This window comes from Anser cygnoides, chromosome 13, assembly GCF_040182565.1.
Source record: "Anser cygnoides isolate HZ-2024a breed goose chromosome 13, Taihu_goose_T2T_genome, whole genome shotgun sequence".
Classification (NCBI taxonomy): domain Eukaryota; kingdom Metazoa; phylum Chordata; class Aves; order Anseriformes; family Anatidae; genus Anser; species Anser cygnoides.
Window position 1 is genome coordinate 9,179,210 of NC_089885.1, and position 22,079 is coordinate 9,201,288.

General features: G+C 39.5%; 1 protein-coding gene across 8 annotated transcripts in view; it reads right to left on the reverse strand.

The window, feature by feature from the left end:
- The window catches only part of AFF2 (ALF transcription elongation factor 2), a 329,062-nt gene that overhangs the window by 291,196 nt on the left and 15,787 nt on the right, over window positions 1-22,079 (reverse strand). Inside the window, exons 1-3 of one of the 8 annotated variants that reach the window (XM_048077975.2) lie at window positions 9,629-9,778; window positions 6,170-6,242; window positions 4,337-4,487 (exon numbers count right to left, since the gene is read on the reverse strand). The exons of 2 other annotated variants lie outside the window; for them this stretch is intronic. In XM_048077975.2, the coding sequence (XP_047933932.2) occupies window positions 4,337-4,371 (35 nt within the window). In that variant the 5' untranslated portion in view covers window positions 4,372-4,487; window positions 6,170-6,242; window positions 9,629-9,778. Of the gene's footprint in view, window positions 1-4,109; window positions 4,130-4,336; window positions 4,488-6,169; window positions 6,243-9,628; window positions 9,781-22,079 lie in introns of those variants that run through there. 5 more of the 8 variants (XM_067004995.1, XM_048077964.2, XM_048077956.2 and 2 more) reach the window with 5 other exon arrangements.

The window sequence follows — 22,079 nt, forward strand, 5'->3', positions numbered from 1 at the left end:
AAGGAGCCCATGCTACTATTCAAACACCCGCTATGCTCTGCACCTGCAGGGAACACACGCTCAACGCAAAAGGAAGGGAGCTAATATGCTGACAGGCACCTTAGCCGCTCCTGCAGGTCCTAAACCCGACTCCAGTAGTATTAAAGGTGGAGGGATTAAGTGTTTTCTGTATTTCCCAGCAACTCTACTCAAAAACATCGACTTGAATATGAATGCCCTCTTGGTTGCTTTTTTTATTGTTTGCATTATGAGAAGAATCATATTAAAACAGGAGTTTAATATGGATCTCTCTACTCTAAGACTGAGACAAAGCAGCTGTACGTATATCCTTGCCAGTAAACAAGAAGCCAGGAGTTGGAACAATAGCCAGGGCCCTCGCTCTTGGCTTCAGAGGCAGGTAAAACACTCGGGCCCACATAACCACATCTCGCTATTACAGCCCCACAGCATCATTGATTTCGGCCCTGATTTATGGCATCATTTGTTCTTGATAAGAGCCACTTGCCAGCACTACTCAGAAAAAGTAAAATACAATCTAAGAGCGGAAACTAAAAAGAAGAGAGGATAATAAGAAGAAAGAACTGCTAGAGAAATCCACACGGATTCCTGTGTTTGCAGGACAAGGTGTTCTAGGCACAAGCAAGTTTAATGGCTCAGCAGTTATGGCTGTATCATCAGTGGTAAAATGAGGATAAAGACCATTCTGATGACTTAGTCAAAAAGTTACTTAATTTCACTGTCACTTCTATGACTACAGTATATTTTGAATGTTTATTTTAAAAACCACTCTGCAGTGTTTACATGACTAATTATAATAGCTTCCTTAAAGTATTTCCAATTTTCTGTGTAAATAGCCTTTTAAGACATGTTGGGGCTTATTTCAGAATTTAACAATCTTTCAGAGCCATTGCAGCTAATTGTATAAATACCTATTAAGCCAAATTTAAGCTTAACTCATGTATAGAGTAGAAAAATGGTAGCTTCATATTCACACCATTCCAATTTGAAAGGTCAGACACCTCAGTGCATTATTTTAGACCATCTGAAATGATCACAGTACAGCCTAGGCATTTACTGAAATTAAATTTTTCATCAAAAAAGTGGGCAGAGCAGAAAACACACACTATATTAAACAGATATGATTATTTCTACAGCTGTACACTTTTAGCAGCGCAGAATAGGAAAATAAAATTCAGGCCCTAACTAAGAGCTGATTCAGTGCATGCATCACAAAAGGCTGAATTTAAACCAGAAGATTTGTTCATTTTTAGAGCCAAATTATAAACTTTTGCAACACAGGGTTAACAGCAAAAGTGCTGACACAACAGTAAGTGTATAGTGGCGCCTGCAAGCAGCGCTATAATTAATCTAAGTGTACTGTCATTACACTAAACGCTGCTTCTGCAGGATCATTCCAAATCATGAGGCACTTTCTCTCTTTCTCAGATAACATGCAGTTTATTTCCAATCATGGGCATTTCCAGTCGTAGCATGATTTGCTAAAGGAACATTAGGTCTCAAAGCAATATCTTAATCAAATCAGAATTTTCTTCTGTAAAACAAATCTTTGGCTTTTGGAGAATTAGTAACATCTAATGCCTTAGGATAGAGATGTGAAACTGTGAGCTGAAATACGCACTGCTGGAGACCGTACTCAGCCTCCTTGCTTCTAGCCATTTACAAGTACATCTATCTAACCTCCTACCTACACACCTACACTTTATATGGTCATAAACCACCAATGCAATATCTAAATTATACCCTGAAAACTCCATGTTGGAAATGGGTTGTATGAAAATTCACCTCATGTGGTTTATTCATTTCTGCAAGAATAGAAGGCTCCAATTCCTTTTGGATAGAACTCGTTTAAACAAAGCCCAACAGCAAACACCCATAAATTAAAGCATTATTGGTATTTATGCAAAGAGATATAGGTAAACTGTGTGAATTCTGCATAAAAGGCTTAAGAAAGGAAAGCGGTAGAACCTCACACATACAACCCTAACTGCATTTATAAAGTTAAGTACTTTGTGAATTAATACTTTGAAATACGTAGTACAAGGGAAGAAAAAAACATCCTGTCTGGAAACCTGTTTATTCACATGCATTTAAGATTTTCCCTACTGCCATTCATATCCATTGAAGTAGAACTGCCCTAATAAACTAAGAAAATATAGGAACAAAATGAATTTAAGTATTTCACTATACCTATATGAAGCTGGTAATTTATAATAAATAGACGTTTACCCAGAATATATTCCCTTTACTTCAACATAAACTATATTTGAAGCAATAGTCTGCCTTGGGAATTTTATGACCAAACCACTATGATTATGTTTACAGAGTTTAAACATATATACCAGAATTACTCATTCTTTACTTTTGATATGCAGGTCTGTGATTAAAGACCAATCTGAATTCTACACCCGAATTTCTATAACAGTAATATTAACATGTAATTGGTACACTATATTAATGTAAATCACTTTGTAAAACTGTTAGAATCTTCAGTGGAGTGCTGGAAAAATTTATGTACAGCAAAATGATAAAAAAATACACAATAAAAGTCAATGGTGAGTTTAGAAGCTGGGGTCACTGGGCCAGCACAGACCACTGCTCATTCACCATCTTCGCCCTTTGAAAACAGAGTTGCAACTCTGAGAATTAGATAAAACAACTTCAGAAGAACATGTGCTTAGAAGACATCAAGCAGATGTAGCACAATCATTCATGCTAAGGCTACTGTGGTGCAAAGTCAAGTTATGTTTTTCCACTAATAAATATATTTTATCTAGTAAACAAAGAATACAACAACACACATACATACACATATACACTCAGAGAAGCCACAAAACATGCCTGATGACTACTCTACATTTTAAGAGTGAATAATGTGTAATCACAGACGTATGGCCCTAGCCAATAGTGTGTCAAAACCTAGAGCAAAGAAGTATTAAGATTATCTTTAAGTCAGTAGTAAAAATCTAAAGTACTAAGATTATTATTTCCTATCTAAAGATGGTGGTCCACAAACATTTTAAATTAGCAGTAATTTTGATCCCCTCCTTGTGTTGGTAGTGGCATTCATGCAACTACACAGGCAAATAGACCAGGAAATTAATGTAGCTGCAAAGTAATTCCCTTCCTCCATGCCCCTTTCTCTCACACAAACACACACCAAAAGAAAAAAAAAAAAAAAAAGGCAGCTTTCCGCAGGATCACTTACTTGATCTGATTCACAACGTGACATCCTAAAGGCCAGTATCCGCACAAGGCAGACAGGACAAATGGGGGAGGACTGGAGGGGAAGACAGCACTTGCCCTGGCAGCTTGCATGTGTTAGATTCAAAGTGAACGATGAACCGCACCTACAGTTTAGAGTGTCCAGGCTGAGGGTGTTTTATGGCTGTTTAGAGAACACCCAAGGCTCATTATCCCCTTTGTCTTTTGCAACCTCTCCAACTCTCTCTTTTGGAAATCCAACCTACTTCTGGTTCAGCTGACCACACATGAAAAACACTGCTAACAACTACCACTGCTGCTGTGTCCGCGCTGGGCAGCAGCAGCACATCAGGCTGTCACTACAGGACTGGACCAGCCAAACTGTGCCAGCCCCATTACAGCCCACAGGCGTACCTGTGGCATGGAAACTCAACTGAAACAACATCCACAGAACACACCTGTGGAGTCCCCCAGGTCGCTTGGTGGGGTAATTCTTCGAACTACAGAGATCTCCAGAAAGCTGCTGACAAAGAAATGTCCAAGGCCAACGTCCTGAAACGTTCAGAAAAGGGGTTACCAAGGGTGCACTGTCCTCTGTTGACTGAAAGAAGACTTCGGCTAAGAGACAAGTTGTGTGGCTGACCGTAGCCTACTGCTAACCGCACCTGGGTAACCCTCAACACACCCATGTCACGAGCATGCCTGACAGCACAGATGAGCACAGCAAGCTTTAGGAGCTAGAGACAGGTTTTCAGCTGCTGCCTCCACATCTACTTAACCTACCTTCACATTTTCAATGCCTTTTCCCCAGCAGTATAAAAGATCTGCTGAAATCAAAAGGCAACAAACAACACAGGCAAGCAACTAACAATTTAGACACTGATTACCCCATCGTGGCGTGGAACCACGGTCACGCAGGTCCTGCTGAGCCTCACGGGCAGCACGCACACCCCCATGTTACAACAGCACCTCAGTCTCTCAGCTGAGACTAGAAGAAGCGATCCTGCTCATTTTGTCCAACGCCCATCTGCTAGAAAACACAATCACCTTCAGCCCAAAGACCCAACCCCCTTCAGGCGAATCCCAGGTCACAAGGCTACAGGATCGGACTTACTTCTGCTGCTGTGGCTGCTGCATTTTCGGAAGCATTGTAGCTCATCTTCAGGCAGGTGCATGGAGTCCAGTTTCTCCAGGATGCCCTCTCCCAGGCGAGGGTGCAGGCTCTGCCCCCTCAGGGCGCCGGGGGCCCCGAAGCCATGCTCTCTCTGTCCCCAGGTTATAACAAAAAAGCCACAAAGTACCATTAAGGCAGAAACATTTTGTTGAAGGTTTTGCTACTTTTAAGGAAACATGATGGGCACAGACATCTCGCATCAGAAGAGGGCTGTAGGCACCAGATCATTAGTGGGCAGATACATCCCTGAGTCAGAGCCTTATGCCAGCCCTAAAAGGCAGGAGCTCAGACATCACTGTGGAGCTTACATTTGCTAGTGGCTAAATCTAGTGATTAGTCAGCACCGAGAGCTGCTGAATCACTCTTCAAAGGCACCTATCTCTCTGCTTACATCAGCTACGCAGCCGCTGCACTTCACTGAAACAGGCTGGGCTGTCCATCTGTGGCTAGGACCCTTTTACTAAGCTTGCATGATGTCCAAACTGCAATGCAAACACCTGGCCCCTGACCTACTGCAACGCACACGCTAATAAATTAACAAGACTGACAGGCACAGCAAAGGATGCATAATAGCTCATATGTAGTTCATCTATTTTTTCTGATAAAATAATTTCAAACGGAATGCAATATTTTTCTTTCGTCTTAGCAATCATGAATATATTTAAACATCTTTTAAAGTTCTTGTCAATTCAGAATCCATCTGTCATTATTAATTGTTTGGGTGTTAATTATTTGTGATTAAATACACGTAGGCATTGATATTCATAGAAGACAAATGACATACGAAGCAGATGAGACAATTAGCATGAATTACTTCAATAACCCTGAACTTCCCCAAATCTTTGCATCATTAAAAGCTGTCTTTGATTAACAAAAATAAAAAATGAGAAAAAAATCATGAGAATAATATTATATTTTATTACTGTGATTCTTTAACACTTTTACTGACCATGACAGGCTTCACCTGAATAAATCTGAATTCTGTCAACTCTCATCGTAACAAAACCCAGTCTTAGAGATAAGGTGCTCTCCACAGGGGCTAAACAAAAGCAAATCAATATTTCCTAGCTAAAGGACAATCTTTGAGTCAAGATCTGTGTGAGGAAAATCTTTACCCAATTCTTAGAGGAAACTAATTACTTAGAAATACATAATAAGCAATTAAACTTATTGCTTCAGAATTTAACAGGAGTTTTAAAAACAGTGGCAATTATTTTCTCATGCCAGTGGATGAAATTTCTCATGGTTATGTGTTAGCAGCACTTCAACTAAAAATGATTCATGCAACAAAAAGCATTTGTAAAATAAAACAGAAAAAAACTATTAAAGTAAAACTTCTGCTCCTCAGTGATAAAAGCGAACAAAAGGCATATTGCTTTACAGTGGTTTTGTCCATGAGAGAATTTTGGTACTGCTCTAGTATCCACTTTGACAGAAAATGGCCGTTAAGCCCTACGTAAAGAGTATCTCTGAAATTTTTCTTCTATTTTTGTTTCCTTTTTATATCTGAAATCAATTAAACAATAATTAAAAATTGATTTTGAAATGCTTAATCCTGTACATTTCTGCATTTTTTTTTAAGTTGTTTTTTTTTTTTTTTCCTTTTTGCTTCTGGGGAGACTTAAATATCACCAAACAAAATCCTCAAGACTTTTCTTACCAAACAGGAGGATTTATAAGAGACAGAGAGGCAAATCCTACTCTTCTTATTTAGAGGAGTGCTGCTATCACAGTCAACAGCATTGCGGCATCTTTAAAAGCAACACAGCTTACACTGTATCACTGGAGTCAACAGGAGTGCCCGAAGGATGACAACCAGAGCTATGTTTCTGAAGTACTGTAACACCTAAACAGAGACAAATTAGACACACTTAGGGGAGGTGCGTATAATAAGGTTAATACAATTCTGCAGAATGTCTCAGTTCGGTTCAAATCCTCAATCTGTCCACGCACAGCGTGGCAAAAAGTCTATACGTGTATTTCAGGAACTATCAGTAACTTTCCCACTAAATCCTGGTTGTAATACAAACATGGGAATCTTCCAAAAGACACGGGTTACATCAAGCAAACAGAAACATCTGATATGTCTGTACTTGAAGGTTGCGAGAAGGACCTCCTCTGACCACGAGAGGGAGAATTGAATCATACACATTGTTTATTCACATATATTTCTTTCTTAAACCAAGCTCACAAGGAGCGCACTTCGTAAGTTCAATACAGCCAGGCGACCCACCTCCCAGCAGTGGAATCCCTGCCTACACACACTTAACGGGGGCTCAGGGAGCCAGGTGAACAAAACCAAATCCCAGAACATCTCTTTTATGGAGAGACGTTGAAGCAGAGTCAGGAAGGGTGAGGTCACTGGGACGCACTTCTTGAAGGCAAGTTGGGTCTGAGTTTTCATAAGGATCTTAGGAAAGATTCCTGAAAGTTGCAACTGGGATTTTGCGGTTTCAGCTGTGCTTTGTCTTTTTCACCTCAAAATAAGGTTACTGGTGTACAATGTCTGTTTCTGTAGCACCACTTCACAGGTGCCACTGGTGCTCTAAGCGTGCATGGGCTGCTGGCTAACTTTGAGGTAGGACTTCAGACGTTGGGCTTAGCTCCTGGCACTCCTGCTTAGCTCACCTCTTAGGAAGCCTCCTAATCCTCATAAGGAAGATGGCAACAATTACGACCTTAGCTCCTCAAAATAAATAAATAAATAAATAAATGGGAAGGTCCTGATGACAGAGTATTTTCCGTGAAGAACATGGGACACTGAAACCTGACCTTTCCCTCAAGCCTGCAGACCTAGAGTTTGCTGATAACCTTTCAGGCCTGCTGCAAAGAACAACTATTCTCAGGGCCGCCAGGGAAGTCACAGACTGAGGGATGCATGAGATTGTCATGAGAGGTTTATGTTTATTACATCCATTGCTGCTGATAGCAATAACTAAGAGGAGTCCCCACTGTACAAGCCTTTGCAGGTCTGCAATAAGTTCTTATGTTCTGGTTATGTTTCAGCGCTTGGAGAAGTGCAGAGTAATGGAGGTAAATAAATAAATTACAACATGCGGTTTTTTCACCACGCTTCAAAACACAATCCTAGTCCTCATTTTTCAGAATCAACCATTACTCACGCTCACTCCTGAGGATCGGCTTTATTTACAAAAGAACTCATAACCATATGACATCGAGCCTATCTCCTAGCCTCCCTATGTTATTTGTGACTGGAATAATCACAGAGCATTTATAAGAAATTTGAGGCAGTATTAAGTACAGAGAATATTTTGGTTTTTGGCCAGGATGTCTGGACCTTTTACTGTACTCAATCAAATATATTATGCTGATCTCCAGCCAGCGAAAGGAGATGGGAAGAAAGCCCCGTTCAGCCGAAGAACAACACAGTGGATGTGACTGGGACCCAAACATTATTTGTCAGCAGACAGATGGGGAAGCCCCATCCCAAAGCAACGTGTAATGAACAGCTACTGATGGCATGATCGAAACAGGCAATACATGGTTTACATTCTGCTGCTTCTGAGGCATGCAGTTATTTTTCTCCCTTGGATTTTGAATTCCTTTTTCTTTCCAGAACACGGCTAAAATCTAATCCTACATACTGAAACTACTTACAAAAGCCAGCTTGTATCTGACATGCAACAGCAGTACAGGAACACCTGAGCCACATTTACTATGCCATTGCAGCTGCGACAAAATTAATGAGCTGACCTATATGAGAAGGGAGTCAGAACAAGCTTTTCCTGCACAATGGCAAAAGCTTTGTATAGAAATAGGTCTACTTAGATTATTCTATATTATAAAGTTACATATACTTAGGCATAGGAAAGAGGATTTTGAAATTCAAACTGTGTAGGACCAATTGCTGTTAAATTAATACTACACAGCTGTACTGAACCTCGGAAAACACACTACTCACCCACTCATTTTCCAAATGTGCGGAGAAAGCAGCTGCAACTACAACATCACCCTGTGTGATGCTACAAAGCAGCATCTTAAGAACAGATGAGTGTACTGTATACATATGGTAATATACATGAGATATAGCATGCATATATGACTATGTAGTGCATACATGTATCTCCTGTAGGATCATATATTTATAAACAAAACCAGCATCTGCAAAGGCTGTGTATACTCATACATGTACAGCTATATATGGGTCTTCTAGAGCCAGAAAACCCTTCCTTCCTAGCACACATTTTGGACTTGCTTATGGATGGTGACCTAGACAAATGCACACAATGCACGCAACAACAGTGTTCAATTAGGTATTAGGAATAGGTTCATTTAGGTGGGCATTTTTGGAAGCTCAAAATCTGCAAAGAAATTGTAGTGAGTTTTGCAAGTCATGCTGAAAGCAGAAGTTCTCAATGGATCGGTTAAGCCAGTCAGTGATACTAGAAAATACTGATGCCAGCACTTCTGATAAGCAGGTTAACCTGTAATGCTTCAACTACTATCCTTGGTGTCACTAACTGCTTCATCCTGAGTGTAATTGACTCCAGGGGAAAACAAAAGAGGGGATTTTGTTTTGTTTTGACAAATCCACTGCAAGGCACCACACTAAGGTGCCAAAGGCTACTTTGTATTTACAATGCTGATGATACGCACAACTCAGAAGTTTCCTGACCTCAAGTACAAACACAACATGAAAGGTGATATATCAAACTGACACTATCACAGCCAGGAAAAAAAAGAAGAGAAAAACACCTCAGATTTATACCAGGCTTGCCTGCCTAGCATAAATACTAACATCAAGCTATGCAGGCTTTGTTATACAGCTGCTTAAAAGTTCTGTGATACAGCACAAGGGCAGAACAGTCCCGAATCACACGGAAGGCATTTCCAAACATAAAATTATAGGAAGTAGAGGAAGAAATCTGATGAACCTGGAGAGGAACTTTAAGTTTACGGAAGCCACAGCACATTCAGCCCTCATTTATCCTATTCACATCTCCATTCCCTATCTTGCACCTCCAACCTGCAGGCCAGTGCCCCCCTCTATTTGTTATGTCTATACATTTTTTTCCACCATACCCTTGTGCATGCACGAGCCCTATCCCTGAAACAGTTTCAGAGGATTTCAAACGAACCCTTAAAACAGAAAGTGGCTGAACCCAAAGCTTCTTTTAACTGAAACATTAATAAAACGGATCTTAGAAAGTCCAAAACAGGCCTTCCTCCCCACCCCCCCAAAAAAAAACCAAAAAAGTTCCTGTTGGTTACCTGGAATCATACACTGTTCTCGCACACAGGTTTGAGGTCCCCTCTCTGTACACTGAGGGTATTTTAATTGTTTAGAAAGAGCATTCATCCATTTTGTCACAGCTGTATCTCAATCGATTCCAAAGGCCAAAAGCTGCTAGCTGTACTCCAGGATGCAGTACAACTGAGGTGAAAGGAAATATTTATGTAAGAAAGTAGAGACAGATAAAAATAGCATTTCGTAGTATCTAAACGAAAGTAATAACAAAGACAATTTTGCAGTTGTAATTGTACATAATGTCCAAATGACCCATTAGAAGACAGACATTAGAAGAAGTCAGTCACTTTACAAAAGATAACATAAAAGCATTGACCGTGGGTGAGCATAAAGTAAAAGCAGAGATTTAGAAGTTTTGTAGTGCTTTCTATATCTTTTCACACAGTGTAGTCTAATCGTGGATATTTTGAAAATATTAATGCTAGTAACATGGATGTAGTATTGCATTTCCTCCAAAGAACATACATTTGAATAACAGAATATATAATATGAGCTCTGTATCGTAATTTAATTTAACCATGAAACCAATTTCTGCCTTCAACATTTTATGTTTTACAGTATGAAACAGAACATTATTTGCTGTAATGTAGTTTATTTAACCTTAACCTTATGTGGTGCAACAGTGAATACAGATACACTCAAAATGTTAATAATGTGACACGCCAAGCTGATTAAAATTTCAATTGTGTTTCCTCCGTCTCCTTTGGAAAGTTAATGAATTAATGAATCTTTAAAGGACAGTCAGGGAGGCCTTAAAAAGAAGATGCCTTTTTGAGTAAGGAGAGAAAGTGGCAGATTACAACTTAATGGCTTCAGAATAATGGTAATTTCCCTATTTTCTTCACTTGCCTTAGCTCAGCTAATGGCTTCATTAGTGTCCACACTCTCAAACGAATAATAGAGGACCATGTCACATCCATCTTAGTCACATCACAATAAAACCGTTAAATACAATTCAGCTACCTGCCTTCTGCCAGTCTGTGCTATGAGGCAGAATTAGCAGCACAATCAATACAGAATCCTGGTATTAGATTCTTTTTCTTTTAAAAAAGAAGTGTATCATCAGGTATAATCATGTACTGCTATTTAACTGTATTGCAAATTTTATGCTAATAAGGTAACTACGGTTACTCAGAAAGGACAGAAAATGAAAGGGAAAAGATATCCTTACTTTACACCTATTGATGAAAAATAATAATAATAATAACACAGCTCTTTATTTGATAAAATTGATGGATTACCTCAAAGTCAGCACAGACATGTCAAGTTCTTCCTGACATCCCAGATACCAAATCATTTCACAAACCCGGCTAATTAAGCAGCTAAAAACCTCCTTGGCTTTAGCTACCTCTGTCTTGGGAGAAGAGATTCCACTGAACCAATTAAAATTTTTGGAACAGATTCAGTGTAACCGAATACAGCTCCAGCGAAAGGTATGAAGACTGATGCAACAAGTTCACAAACTGATCTCAGAACTCCAGAAACAAAAGGGAATTCTGACTTTTCAAATACTTTAAAGGTTTTTAATTTACAAAGAAGTTAAATTTCAATTATTTTTGATCATTAATTGTAAATTAAATTTAAGCAGCATAGTTCTTTTTAGTCTTTATACAGTTTGGCTACCCTATGCAACGCAAAATTTGTTTAAGCATATTTCTCTCATTATATACGTATTTCATACAACAAACAACAAGCAGGCTCTAACAATAGTGGTTGAAACATGCACACTTGGCAAAATGTAATGCACACGTACTATTATCCTGTACTTTTTATCAGCGAATACCAAAGAAGCAAGCTCCAACTTCTACCTAGCTAAACTGCAGCTGGCAGCAGCACACATGTACTGGGGGGGCGCAGGGAATGGCCTGCTTAATATATAAGGAAAATCTCAACTGCTTCAGGCAAAATTGTGTTCTCAGATCCACGGTGCAGATCCCGACTCTCGTGTTCTGCCCCTTCCTGACCCAAGCATCTAGCGCTACCAAAAGCTGCTACGGACATGTAGAGGCAGAGGTTTCCTGGATCATACCAATCTAAGGCAGGATTTTGCAGAGAAGATTTCCTGGACCGATTCCCTGGTTCTCTCCACATAACCCTACCGTAATCACATCCAACTGACGTCCAGGAAGAAACTGCTTTTGTAAATCTTAGAATACATGAAGTGTCGGACGTCTGCGCTTGTCAGCTGAATAAATTCTTCTGACAACATAAATCTGATCCCACTGAGAAACCTTTTTTAAAATACATTATTGACTAAAAATATTTATATGCAGCACTTTTCCTGTTAGCAAAGGTAATATATTAACTGCTTTGCCATTACTGCAAGTAACTTCAGGCCTAAGATAAAATATTTTTGTATGCGTGCTATATATCCCTTTTGATTTAAAACATGATGTCGATATTGTACTAAATCACAGCTGAAGTCCCAGCCTTAAACAGATCTTGAGTGACACCTGCATTCTGAGTTTTTATGAGCAGTTAAGCAATGATGAGGACTTAATGAGAAGTACTGCTTTCAAAGTACGTAGCTATGGGTAAACATGAAATATCCTCTTTTCATATTATGAGTGTTAATCATTTTAGTTCTTAGATGTTATTTTACAACAGACGGAAGAAGCACAAAAGATCTCCTACTTCTTGTCTACCCTTAGGATTCTAAAACCGTACAAATAAAAATAAACTCATGGAACAATCAAAAATCAAAACCTGACATAGTTGGGCTACAAACGTATTTCTCAGAAGACCAGCTCACAGCAGAAGGTGTTACTCTCAACACCCCAGTTCGCAGTCTTGGCCTAAACAAATTCCCCTCAGAACAAATGTGGAAAGCTCCACAAATACATTTGTTTGTTAGGCCTCAGAATTTGCTTAAAGACATCACTTTCTATTCAGACACCAGCTTTCCATTACACATGTGCCCGCTAGGGCACTGATTAATTCTCTGACTGGACACAGAAACTTCATCTACAAACAGGCCAAAACTACTGGTTTGTGACTCAAGATGTAGCTGCCACATCAGCATTATAGCAACACCAAGCACAGGAAAATCCAGATGTGACCTTTATTTGACATCAATTGGCCAAAGTATTTTGGCCTTTGTTTGTTTTAAATGTAACTTTAAATGTAACTTTAAACACATAATTGAAACAGAACAGTTAAGAATACAACAGTAATTTTAACATTTGCTATAGGCATGCTTAAGAGTTCAAAGTTAACTTTTTTCCTGCTCACTGCACCTTTAAGATTTCTGCATCACCCCCTCATTCACTTAGCTGCCTGTAGGAAGAATATCTTATTGCAAGGTAGAAGAGGCAGGAGGGAGATTACTATTTGTAGGTAAGTTAGGCAAGAAAGATGCATTTACTACTTTCCTGTTTCAGCCAAGCAGTTTTACAGACTACAGGTCCCCTCAGAGTAAGCTTGCTTAGCATGCAAGTACATTATCTGCCTAAACTCTGCTTTTCTGATTAAAGTTTTGTATTTAATTAAAATTGACTTTAATTAAAATGCAAATATTCTAGGACTTCAACAATAAATTGTTTACACTAGACTGAGAAACAGCCCTCAAAGGCTTTGGAAAAAAATAGTTTCAATTGCAAGCTGTATATTCAAACCTCACTGCTCAGTGAAAATGGGTAAAGATCTTTTCTTCTCCTATTGGCTTGATCTTTTTTAAACAAATGCAAAGATATCCCAATTTGTATCTAGAATTCAAATAGAAAACAATCCCCAAAGTTATTGGCTGTTGAGCAAGCAATTAGGCCAGTTCAGAACATCTTTTGTGTTTGAAACAATTCCTTTAGCCAATTTTGCTAGGAAATGATACTGACACCACAAAAGAATTGCCAGTTAAATGAATGATACACATAGTCCCTTCACTGAGTGATAAACGTGTGCGTGAGCCTGTGTGCATGCAAGGATCCATCTGCATTATCCCTTCACCAGAAACATCCTGCTAGAGGTTCAAAAATAGCCGTCCTGTTTACAAAAGAGCACAGTTTAGATACAGCAGATATATAGCCCGCTTATTTCTTTCTTTAAACACACACAGAAAGACTCTACACCCTAGGTTTTGATTTACTGCAAGCTAGACTATATGCTCTGCAGCATCAACAATACTTTTCTGTGTGAAGTGCTGGGACTCAAAGGTGAATTATGCTTATGACCAATTCATACCCATCCTCTACTGGGAATAAAATTGAGCCATTGGAGTTAACCTCAATTAAGCTCCCCAAAATACAGTTGTTCTTAAAGAACTTTATTTCTAAAGAAACTTAAAATCAGACTTCATAATTTTTTTAGAGTACTATTATGCATGATTTGCAAAGAAACACACCAACTTCAAAACCTTACTACAAAAAAAAAAAAGGCAAAAAAGGTAAACAGTGCTTGGTAGGTTTTATGATTTATTAGCAAAATCCTGCATTATACTTATCGCTATTGCCCTGCTCAAATACTGAAGAGCAGTGATGCAAGCTAAATGAGAAAATGGAAGTAACATTTAACGAGTTTGAAAAATCCATTTACAGAAGCCGGTGGAACGAATCATTTGTGGAAAGTTTTTAACTGGAAGTTTTCACTAGAGTAATGGTATGAATCTGACCCCAATGGAAGTTCCATAAAGTATCCTCATTCTCTTAGAGAAAGTCTTACAAAGACCCACTCGCTATAAATTTGAATTTCCTAAATTCATTGCAGATCTGAGAAACCAAAATGAAATAAATTACCACAGTTTGACACCATCTCCTTCATCATAGTAATTCCAGATTTCAGTATAAAAGCCATTACTTAACTTGCACGCCATAATTTACACACTCTTTTACACAATAATTTTTGATCCAAGAAAAGATTCATTTTCCTTTTATAATTATCTTGTGTCAAAGTCTTTAACCTTTTCATCTGAAAAACTAGAGCTGGATTCCTTCTTGAAACATGTGTCAAGAGCGCCGCTCTGCTCAGCGTGCTGCAGGAAGGTGCTGGACAGGAGGGGGGAGCCGGCAGTGCTACAGGGTTGCAAAACAAGATGATGCAACTACTGAATATGGTCCTGATTCTGTACAATTCAGTGCTATTTTTACAGTTTCCTAAATCTGATGAAGGACAATATTTTTAATAGGGTACACGATTGTTTTAATGTCTCCACAAGCACCCCCCTAAAGCAAAGCAGCCCAAGTACTGCTGGTTTGAGCCACGAACGGCAGAGAATCAAGCTCACTGACCTTACCTCTGGATTACTTTAACAAAGAGTACATTGTTAAATAAATCTTAACAGAGTGCACCATAGTGTCACCTACAACCAATTACCGCCATTGGTTGCTTTCCAAGCACTCCACAGCAAAACAATTTATTTTAGTGAATAAAATCTGTGTCACTCCAACACGAAGCTTTAAGTACAGCATGAGACCCAACGAAACCACAGTGGCACGCGGTTATTACTCGATTTGCATAACTTATACAAATCAATGTAGATTCATTAATTAGCATTTTCAGAGGCTGTCCTGGAGCCCAGGGAAGGCAGGTTTGAGCCCAAGCACACCGGCAGCCGGCCTCTCACAGAAAGCTGACAACAGCCACCAACCTGGGCACTGTGCCCCTCCCCTGATGCTAAATCAAGATTTCACTCCGGCATTTCTCCAGCAACTGACAAAAATAAGAGCGATACGTTACCTTATTAAAATTTATATTAATGTAGCCAGATCAGTACATACCTGGCTGACCTGGTATCTTTTCAAAATGGCGCCTTTTAGTCACACGTAGGTGGCCTGGCAGGTACTAGCGGCTGGAGGCCCACTTTGGGGTAGGGCGCAGACAACGCCTTAGCAAATGGAGGTTTTTATTCAAAAAGGTCTCCACATTTGCTCCTGGCTTGCTCCCCGCTGTGGTGCAGGACTGAGGCTGCCCCGGCCCACCACCAGTGAGGCTCTGTCAGGTGCCTGGGGCCGCACACAGCCGCCCCGGCCAGCAGACATCCACTGAGGCCTCTTCTCCAAGGGGCTCCGCACCACCTCAGGCTTTGCTCCTCACACACGTGGGAGCATCTGGCCATTAAGTGCCACTTAAGGTGAGCAACAATATTAAGCAGGAGGGAAAAGGCCTCAGAGAAAGCCATAAGATCCATCACGCAAGGCTCGCTCCTGTCTCCAGTGTTGGAGGGAGAGCTGTTATGGATCAGAGAGTAAGATCGGTGCCTAAATAACCCAAACCCTGCCAAAATGTCCTGCCCTCAGGTCTGCCCCAATGAGCCATCTCTCTGGTGCTTGGGGAGGGGACCGGTAAGTCAGGCAGTGACCCCAAACCTAGCCCTGGCACGGCAGCCACCACCCACAGCAAGGGGTAGCAGCACGCAGCGGCCTGGCTGCGCCCACCTTCCTCCGTTTTGTGGGAAGGCGTGACGCTGCAGCCAGGGCGGGAAGGGTGGCTCCCACAGCTGGGCGGTCTGTGCGGTCTTACGTTCAGCTCGACTGTCCAGTGAAATGAAAGAACTACTTTTAAGCAATACAGCTACATTCCTGGTTCCTAAGCAAGTGCTACTCCATTACAGGGAACAATTAGCTGTTACTTTAGGCACCTTTCCTGGGTGAGGAACAGAGTACACGTTTTCATCCTGTTCCCAGTTCACCCACTGGCAGACTTGAAGGAAGAGTCTCTAGCAATGATGTTGCAAGCCCACCTTGGTATAAACTTCCTTTTTGAGAAGTTTCTATCTTGTTTTATCAGAGACCAGTGTCTGTGCTGAGGAAAGCCTATAATGATTTTTCTCTTTTTCAGGCTTATTCTAGAATTGCATCTATTTTGGGGTTTTGTTTAGATCTGTTGCAGCTTTCATACCGTTGATCATGTTGTTTTTCTAACCCGCCCTGAACATCTGTTGGCTCTTTCTGAGGCTGCATAATCCTGTTTTTTTTTCTTTTTGTGTGTGCGCGCTTTTTTCCTCTTATGTATTCTACTGCTATCAGCTGGCTGGTTTTCTTGTTTTTATTTTCAACTTACATTTTATTTAATTTGAAAAAAAAATTAAAAGCACAAATTCTCTCTACCCTCAGCAAATTCATACCTGACACTGCTTTTGTTTTGTTCTGCTGTTTTGTTGGGTTTCTTGTTTGTTTGGGCTTTTTTTTTTTTCTTTTAAAATTGCATCAATGTAAAAAAATGCATCAATGTAAAAACTCTGCTCTCAGCAGATCTAAAGGTGGAGTGAGAAGACGATGAAGGATCTTGTTTTCTTAATGATAAAAATCAGTATGTATAAAAGATGCCAGGCTGGCAGCCCTGCAGAGAACAGAGCACACACCGTTTAACCACAACCCAGACGCACACACTCTCAGCAGGACCACTGCAAGCACTGAAAGGGGAAATAACAGTCAAACCTTGGCCTCCTCGCTGGGGCTGCCTGCGCGGGCGATAATTAGCGCCAAGCGTGGGGGTGGTTTTTGTGACGTTGACACTGGGAACTGTTTGGAGACTACAATTATTTTGCATAGCCTAACAAATAGTTATCAGATGGCAACGGCTTTTGGTCACTACCGGGCTGGACCGCATTCAAACCCGAAAAAGAAGGACACGTATCTCCTCAGCCAGCAAGTCTCCTTACCCAGTGATTATAAAACAAATAAGATTTGGAGGTTGACAAGAGTCCCTTTTAGCAGCATTTGGATTATAAAATTGCTCTGACTCACTGCAGCGCATTGCTCCCTCTTAATTAACAGGGCTGAACTTTGTACATGTCTAGACTTCCTCCTGCAGAATGGCAGAATTTGGCCTTCATGAATATCATTTGAAGTCATATTATTTACAGAGCTTTTATTCATTTCAGTCATTTGTTTCAAACATTTTCCACAAAAGGAAAAAAAGTACCAACTGCTGGGCTATTTAATCCAAACTTAACAGTTTAGATGTTTTATTCAGCATTTTAAAAAGGATTGTCTTAGGGAATTTTATGTGCTGCATTTCTAATGTTAACTTTACAGATTGTAAAGTGCCTTGGGATGCACTAGCATGAAAGGCATTAAGGTATTGCACGATTTAACCAAATGTGTATTGCACTAAAAAGAACCTTTTATGAAAGTGCATACATATAAAAAACACAGCAATGTTAGTGTTTATTAAGAGAAACTCAGATTTATTTCTTCAAGCAAAACAATTTTTCTCCACCATTGGCAAAAATGACCCTTTTTGTAAATTAAAAAATTTCCATCACTACTGGCATAAAATTGCTGAAATTTTACACCTTAGCTAAAATTTATTTTCCCACATAAAAGTTTAGCCTTTTAAAAGAAGATTGGGATTCATATGAAATCAAAACTTTTTTTTTTTTTTAAGTAGATAGGCTTTAGGATTTCTGTTTTGTGAGTGGGTTTTTTCCCACTAGTTATTGGACTGAACCAATTAACTATATTAACTAGCTTGGTTACAAGATTTTATGGGTACAAAAAAAAAGGATAAATAACACATTTTGATCCATGCTTCCTATTACTATCAAAAAGTTGCATTTCAAATACAAGAAAAAGCTTGTACAGCTAAATCCCTTGACATGCCTTGAAATCACAGAGTAGGCTTGTACACCAATCACTTATGAGAGAGGATTTAATGTCAGTGGGTGAAGTTCACCACAGTGAGGAGGAACAGCTTTTACACAGACAGAGCAGCCTTATCAAGGACAGGTGGGGTACTATATCAGGCTTTATCTCCACCTTTTAAATGGGTGGATTTGATCCTTCACCGCCCCCCTCCCCATATTCCACTTTTGTAACACCAGCATACTCAAGCTCTGCAGTCTCAATCCAGAGACTACCACAGTCCATTAAAAACATCAGTTGATTTTAAAAGGCTACAGATAAAGCCCAAAGATTGTGCCATGGATTTCAACCAGTAAGACTAAACACAAGATTTAAATTTTTATGGAAAAACATATATTTATTATTCAAAAACAAAACAACAACAAAAACACTACTGGAATTTCTGTCTCAGAGACATTAGAAGGAACAAACAACCACTTTGTAATGCTAGATCCATCTTTTCATTAAAATTACATTAAAAAAAAAACATGGTGAAGAAAGTCAAAGAGCAGTACTTCTACCAAGAAGGGAAGGATTAGTCGTCCTTTGCATTCTCAGTATGAAATTTAATATGACATTCACAATACATACTCATAGCTCCAGATCTTTTTTGAATGATAGGAACATTTTCTCAAAAGCTTTCAATTATAAAATAGCCCTCAAATAGTTTTGTTTCTGTAGGATATCTGCCTGTAATCCACAAACGTTTCTTACAAATACAACTGTAAGGATTCATTAGGCTTTTAAGTAAAAATTTCCAGATGATGGACCTGAAATCCAATAATATTCCCCTGTTTAAAGAAATACAATAGACCTATGCCTTCCAATTACAGTGGATCATAAAACTGAATTAAAAGATACCTTTTTTAAAAAAAAAAAGCTAATTATGATTTTTAACTACCTCTCTCCCACCCTTCAATTACTACGGTATTTTCAGTTACACATTTATTGCATTTTGTTTTCACACAACTGTCTTTTTTCCACCCAAGTTCAAAGTAAAACCAACCCACAGAACTTGATTTACATTTTTGCTGTAGACATCATGTACAAATGTAAATACAAGCTCTTATTAAACTCAGTGTTTTGCAAACTGTGCTCCTGTGTAACAACAGGATGGCAAGTCTCGGACTCCATGAATAGTGGTCTTGACTCCCAGATCTGATTTGAGCATCACTTTGAATATCACTGACTGAGACTGCAGCCACATATGGCATCGTTTACCACAACCTCCCCTTGTGTTTATTTTACACTGATCACTAAAACATTACAGCACAAAGTGTCGTGTTATCTCTGTATCTATCTCAATATCTATAACTACTTTCTCTTTTGTAAAAACTAGGACAGGGAGTTGTAGCCCTCAAAGATTACAGATACCCATCTTCCTAAGCCTGACTAAGCCTAAACACACAACAATTATAAGATGGTAAACAGCAGTAATTGTACACTAAATGTCTTTTTAAAGAGCCAAATGTGCACTTAAAATTTAACTCCCACTCACTGCTGCTCTAGAACAAACAGTAAATTAGTGAATACAAAACTAAAAAATAAAAAAAATAAAAAAGCCCTGCAGCATGCTCCTCAGGCAGGAAGTAATTGAAATTTTTTTTAAAAAACTTTGTAGACATAATGCAGGATAGCTTCAATAAAGCACTGCCTGTAGTAAAAGCATGAGATGATCTTGTAATCCAAAATAAAGTGTGACATCTGGTAATTACCATGCACTGACAGAAAAGGGAGCACCCAGAGAAACAGCCACCCTCACCCTGCAAATCAGTCCATTCTATTTTCTCAACAGACAGTTTATTACCTCACGTATTTTAAAACAGGGGTTTATTTGCACCTGTATGTCTCAGTACAACGCGGCCAGTTTCATGTCCGTTACAGGCAACTTAGGCTTCCTCTTCTCACTGGAGCAGGTGGCACGCGTGGGGCACAAAGCACGGGGCTATTTTTGTCCCACGTACACCAAAAATGGCTTTGGGGTATTGCTCCAGCCTCATTCACCAGCAGATTACTGAGAGTCTTGAAACTTCGCACAAGCCTCACGACAGGCTTGCCTTTGTTGGGTTAGTGGAGGTTGTTTGGGGCGGGTTTTTTGAGGCAGAGTATCCCACAGCGGGACCAAATACAAAGGTGAGTCACCAGCAAGTGTGCCTCAGCTTACAGTGGGCACTAAGAGCAGAAACAGCAGCAACTGAGATGCCCCTTTCTTTCCGACTGGAGCCCAGAGGAAGAATCTTGGTGTGCCAAGGCCTCTTGGTAGGCAGAGCACAGAGGTTTTCCAGCCTTACACGTGAACATTATGTTTACAGGAGGGAGAAAAGAATTAAAACATTTTAAAAAGTAATAAAACGTGGCTGACATCTGACAAAAGCTGACTGCTCCTGCAGCGTGCTGCAGCATGTGTTACAGTGTGACAGCTCTCCTGACAATTAGAATGAAGAGGTCGTGTGCACTAATAGCAATGCCTAATTATGGAATATATAAAACATACTATAAATATTCCAGTATTTCCAAAGAATGTGACATTTACCATCAGAGGTATCATGTTTGGTTTTTCCATGTCTGTTTCCATGTCTACACTTACGATACTGCACATTTAAACACTTTCTGGAACTCAGGAAAAGCAGCACCCAAGCAAAAAGAGGAACACTTTAATATTGGTATTAGTTTGCATGGGCATATGAAAAATATTTCAAAGACCTCTATGTACTACATGTCCTAAAATACCTCTAAAGTTAAATGTATAATACAGTATCCATTTTGCAAACGTGTAAAGTGATGCAGAGAGATTATCTACCCAAAAGCCCAAAGTGCTCTCTAACTGGAATTCCAGCTCTAGTCAGTAGCCGTCGGATTGCTTGTTGTTGCTGTTTATTATCCAACATTTACTACTTTAACAGCACCCAGAGACTAAACAGGTTAGGCCATACTACTCTGTGCCATGCAAGTATGTGACAAATGACTACGCAGGGATTATATTGCACTACAAAAGCTGTAAGAACTAATTAGCCTTGCATAAAGTATCACAGGACAGAGAAGGGCAGAAGATATTGTGAAAAACTTCAACTCTTTTAAAGGTGAACATTTTAAGTTCCCCCAAAATCAAAGGCTTAAAATATAGATGATTATTTTGTTTTAAAGCATGTCTTTACTCTGAACAGAGCAGCTAAGTAAACCAGCACCTGTCAAGTCTATTAAACCATTCTCTATTTAACCAGAATTTACATTTAGTTCAGTCAATTAATATAAGCCTTATCAGGTTCATGATAATTAGCACACTTATTAACAGCAGCAACAGCAGCAGAAATAGCGTCAAAAGAAGAGCTTTGTTGTAGTTCTGTTGTTACCACTAGAGACTCCTATCTGATCTTACCTGGTGATCTACTTGTACTGCCAAGGAGACCCACCTACTTTGCCCTTAAGCCAGACAAATTGCTGTGACAAGAAGCAGACTTAGGGTAGCTTCCATTCACAGATCACTCTAAGTACTTTACGGGTCTTGTGCTGATAAACTACTTGCTTTGCCAATTTCGTTTGGCTTATCCAGGGCTAAACTGTTTTACTTGAAGGGGAAGGATGGTGGGTTTTTTTCATTTGGTTGGTTTCCCTTCCATGTTGTTGTTTTATTTAAACCGCGCATGTGTTGTAAGGTACGTGCCGTTACAGGTAAGGGCTGTTGGACCAAAAAATAATTTTTAATCAATAAGGAAAAAGAAATCCTCTTTTGCTTGCCTTTGCCCTACATAGTTATTGTGCATGTGCGCATTAGCAAATGCAGAGTTTTTAAAGCAAGTGCTACTCGGAGCAATCAATCAATAAGGGCACTTTGGGGTTGCTTTTTTTGTTGTTGGTTTTT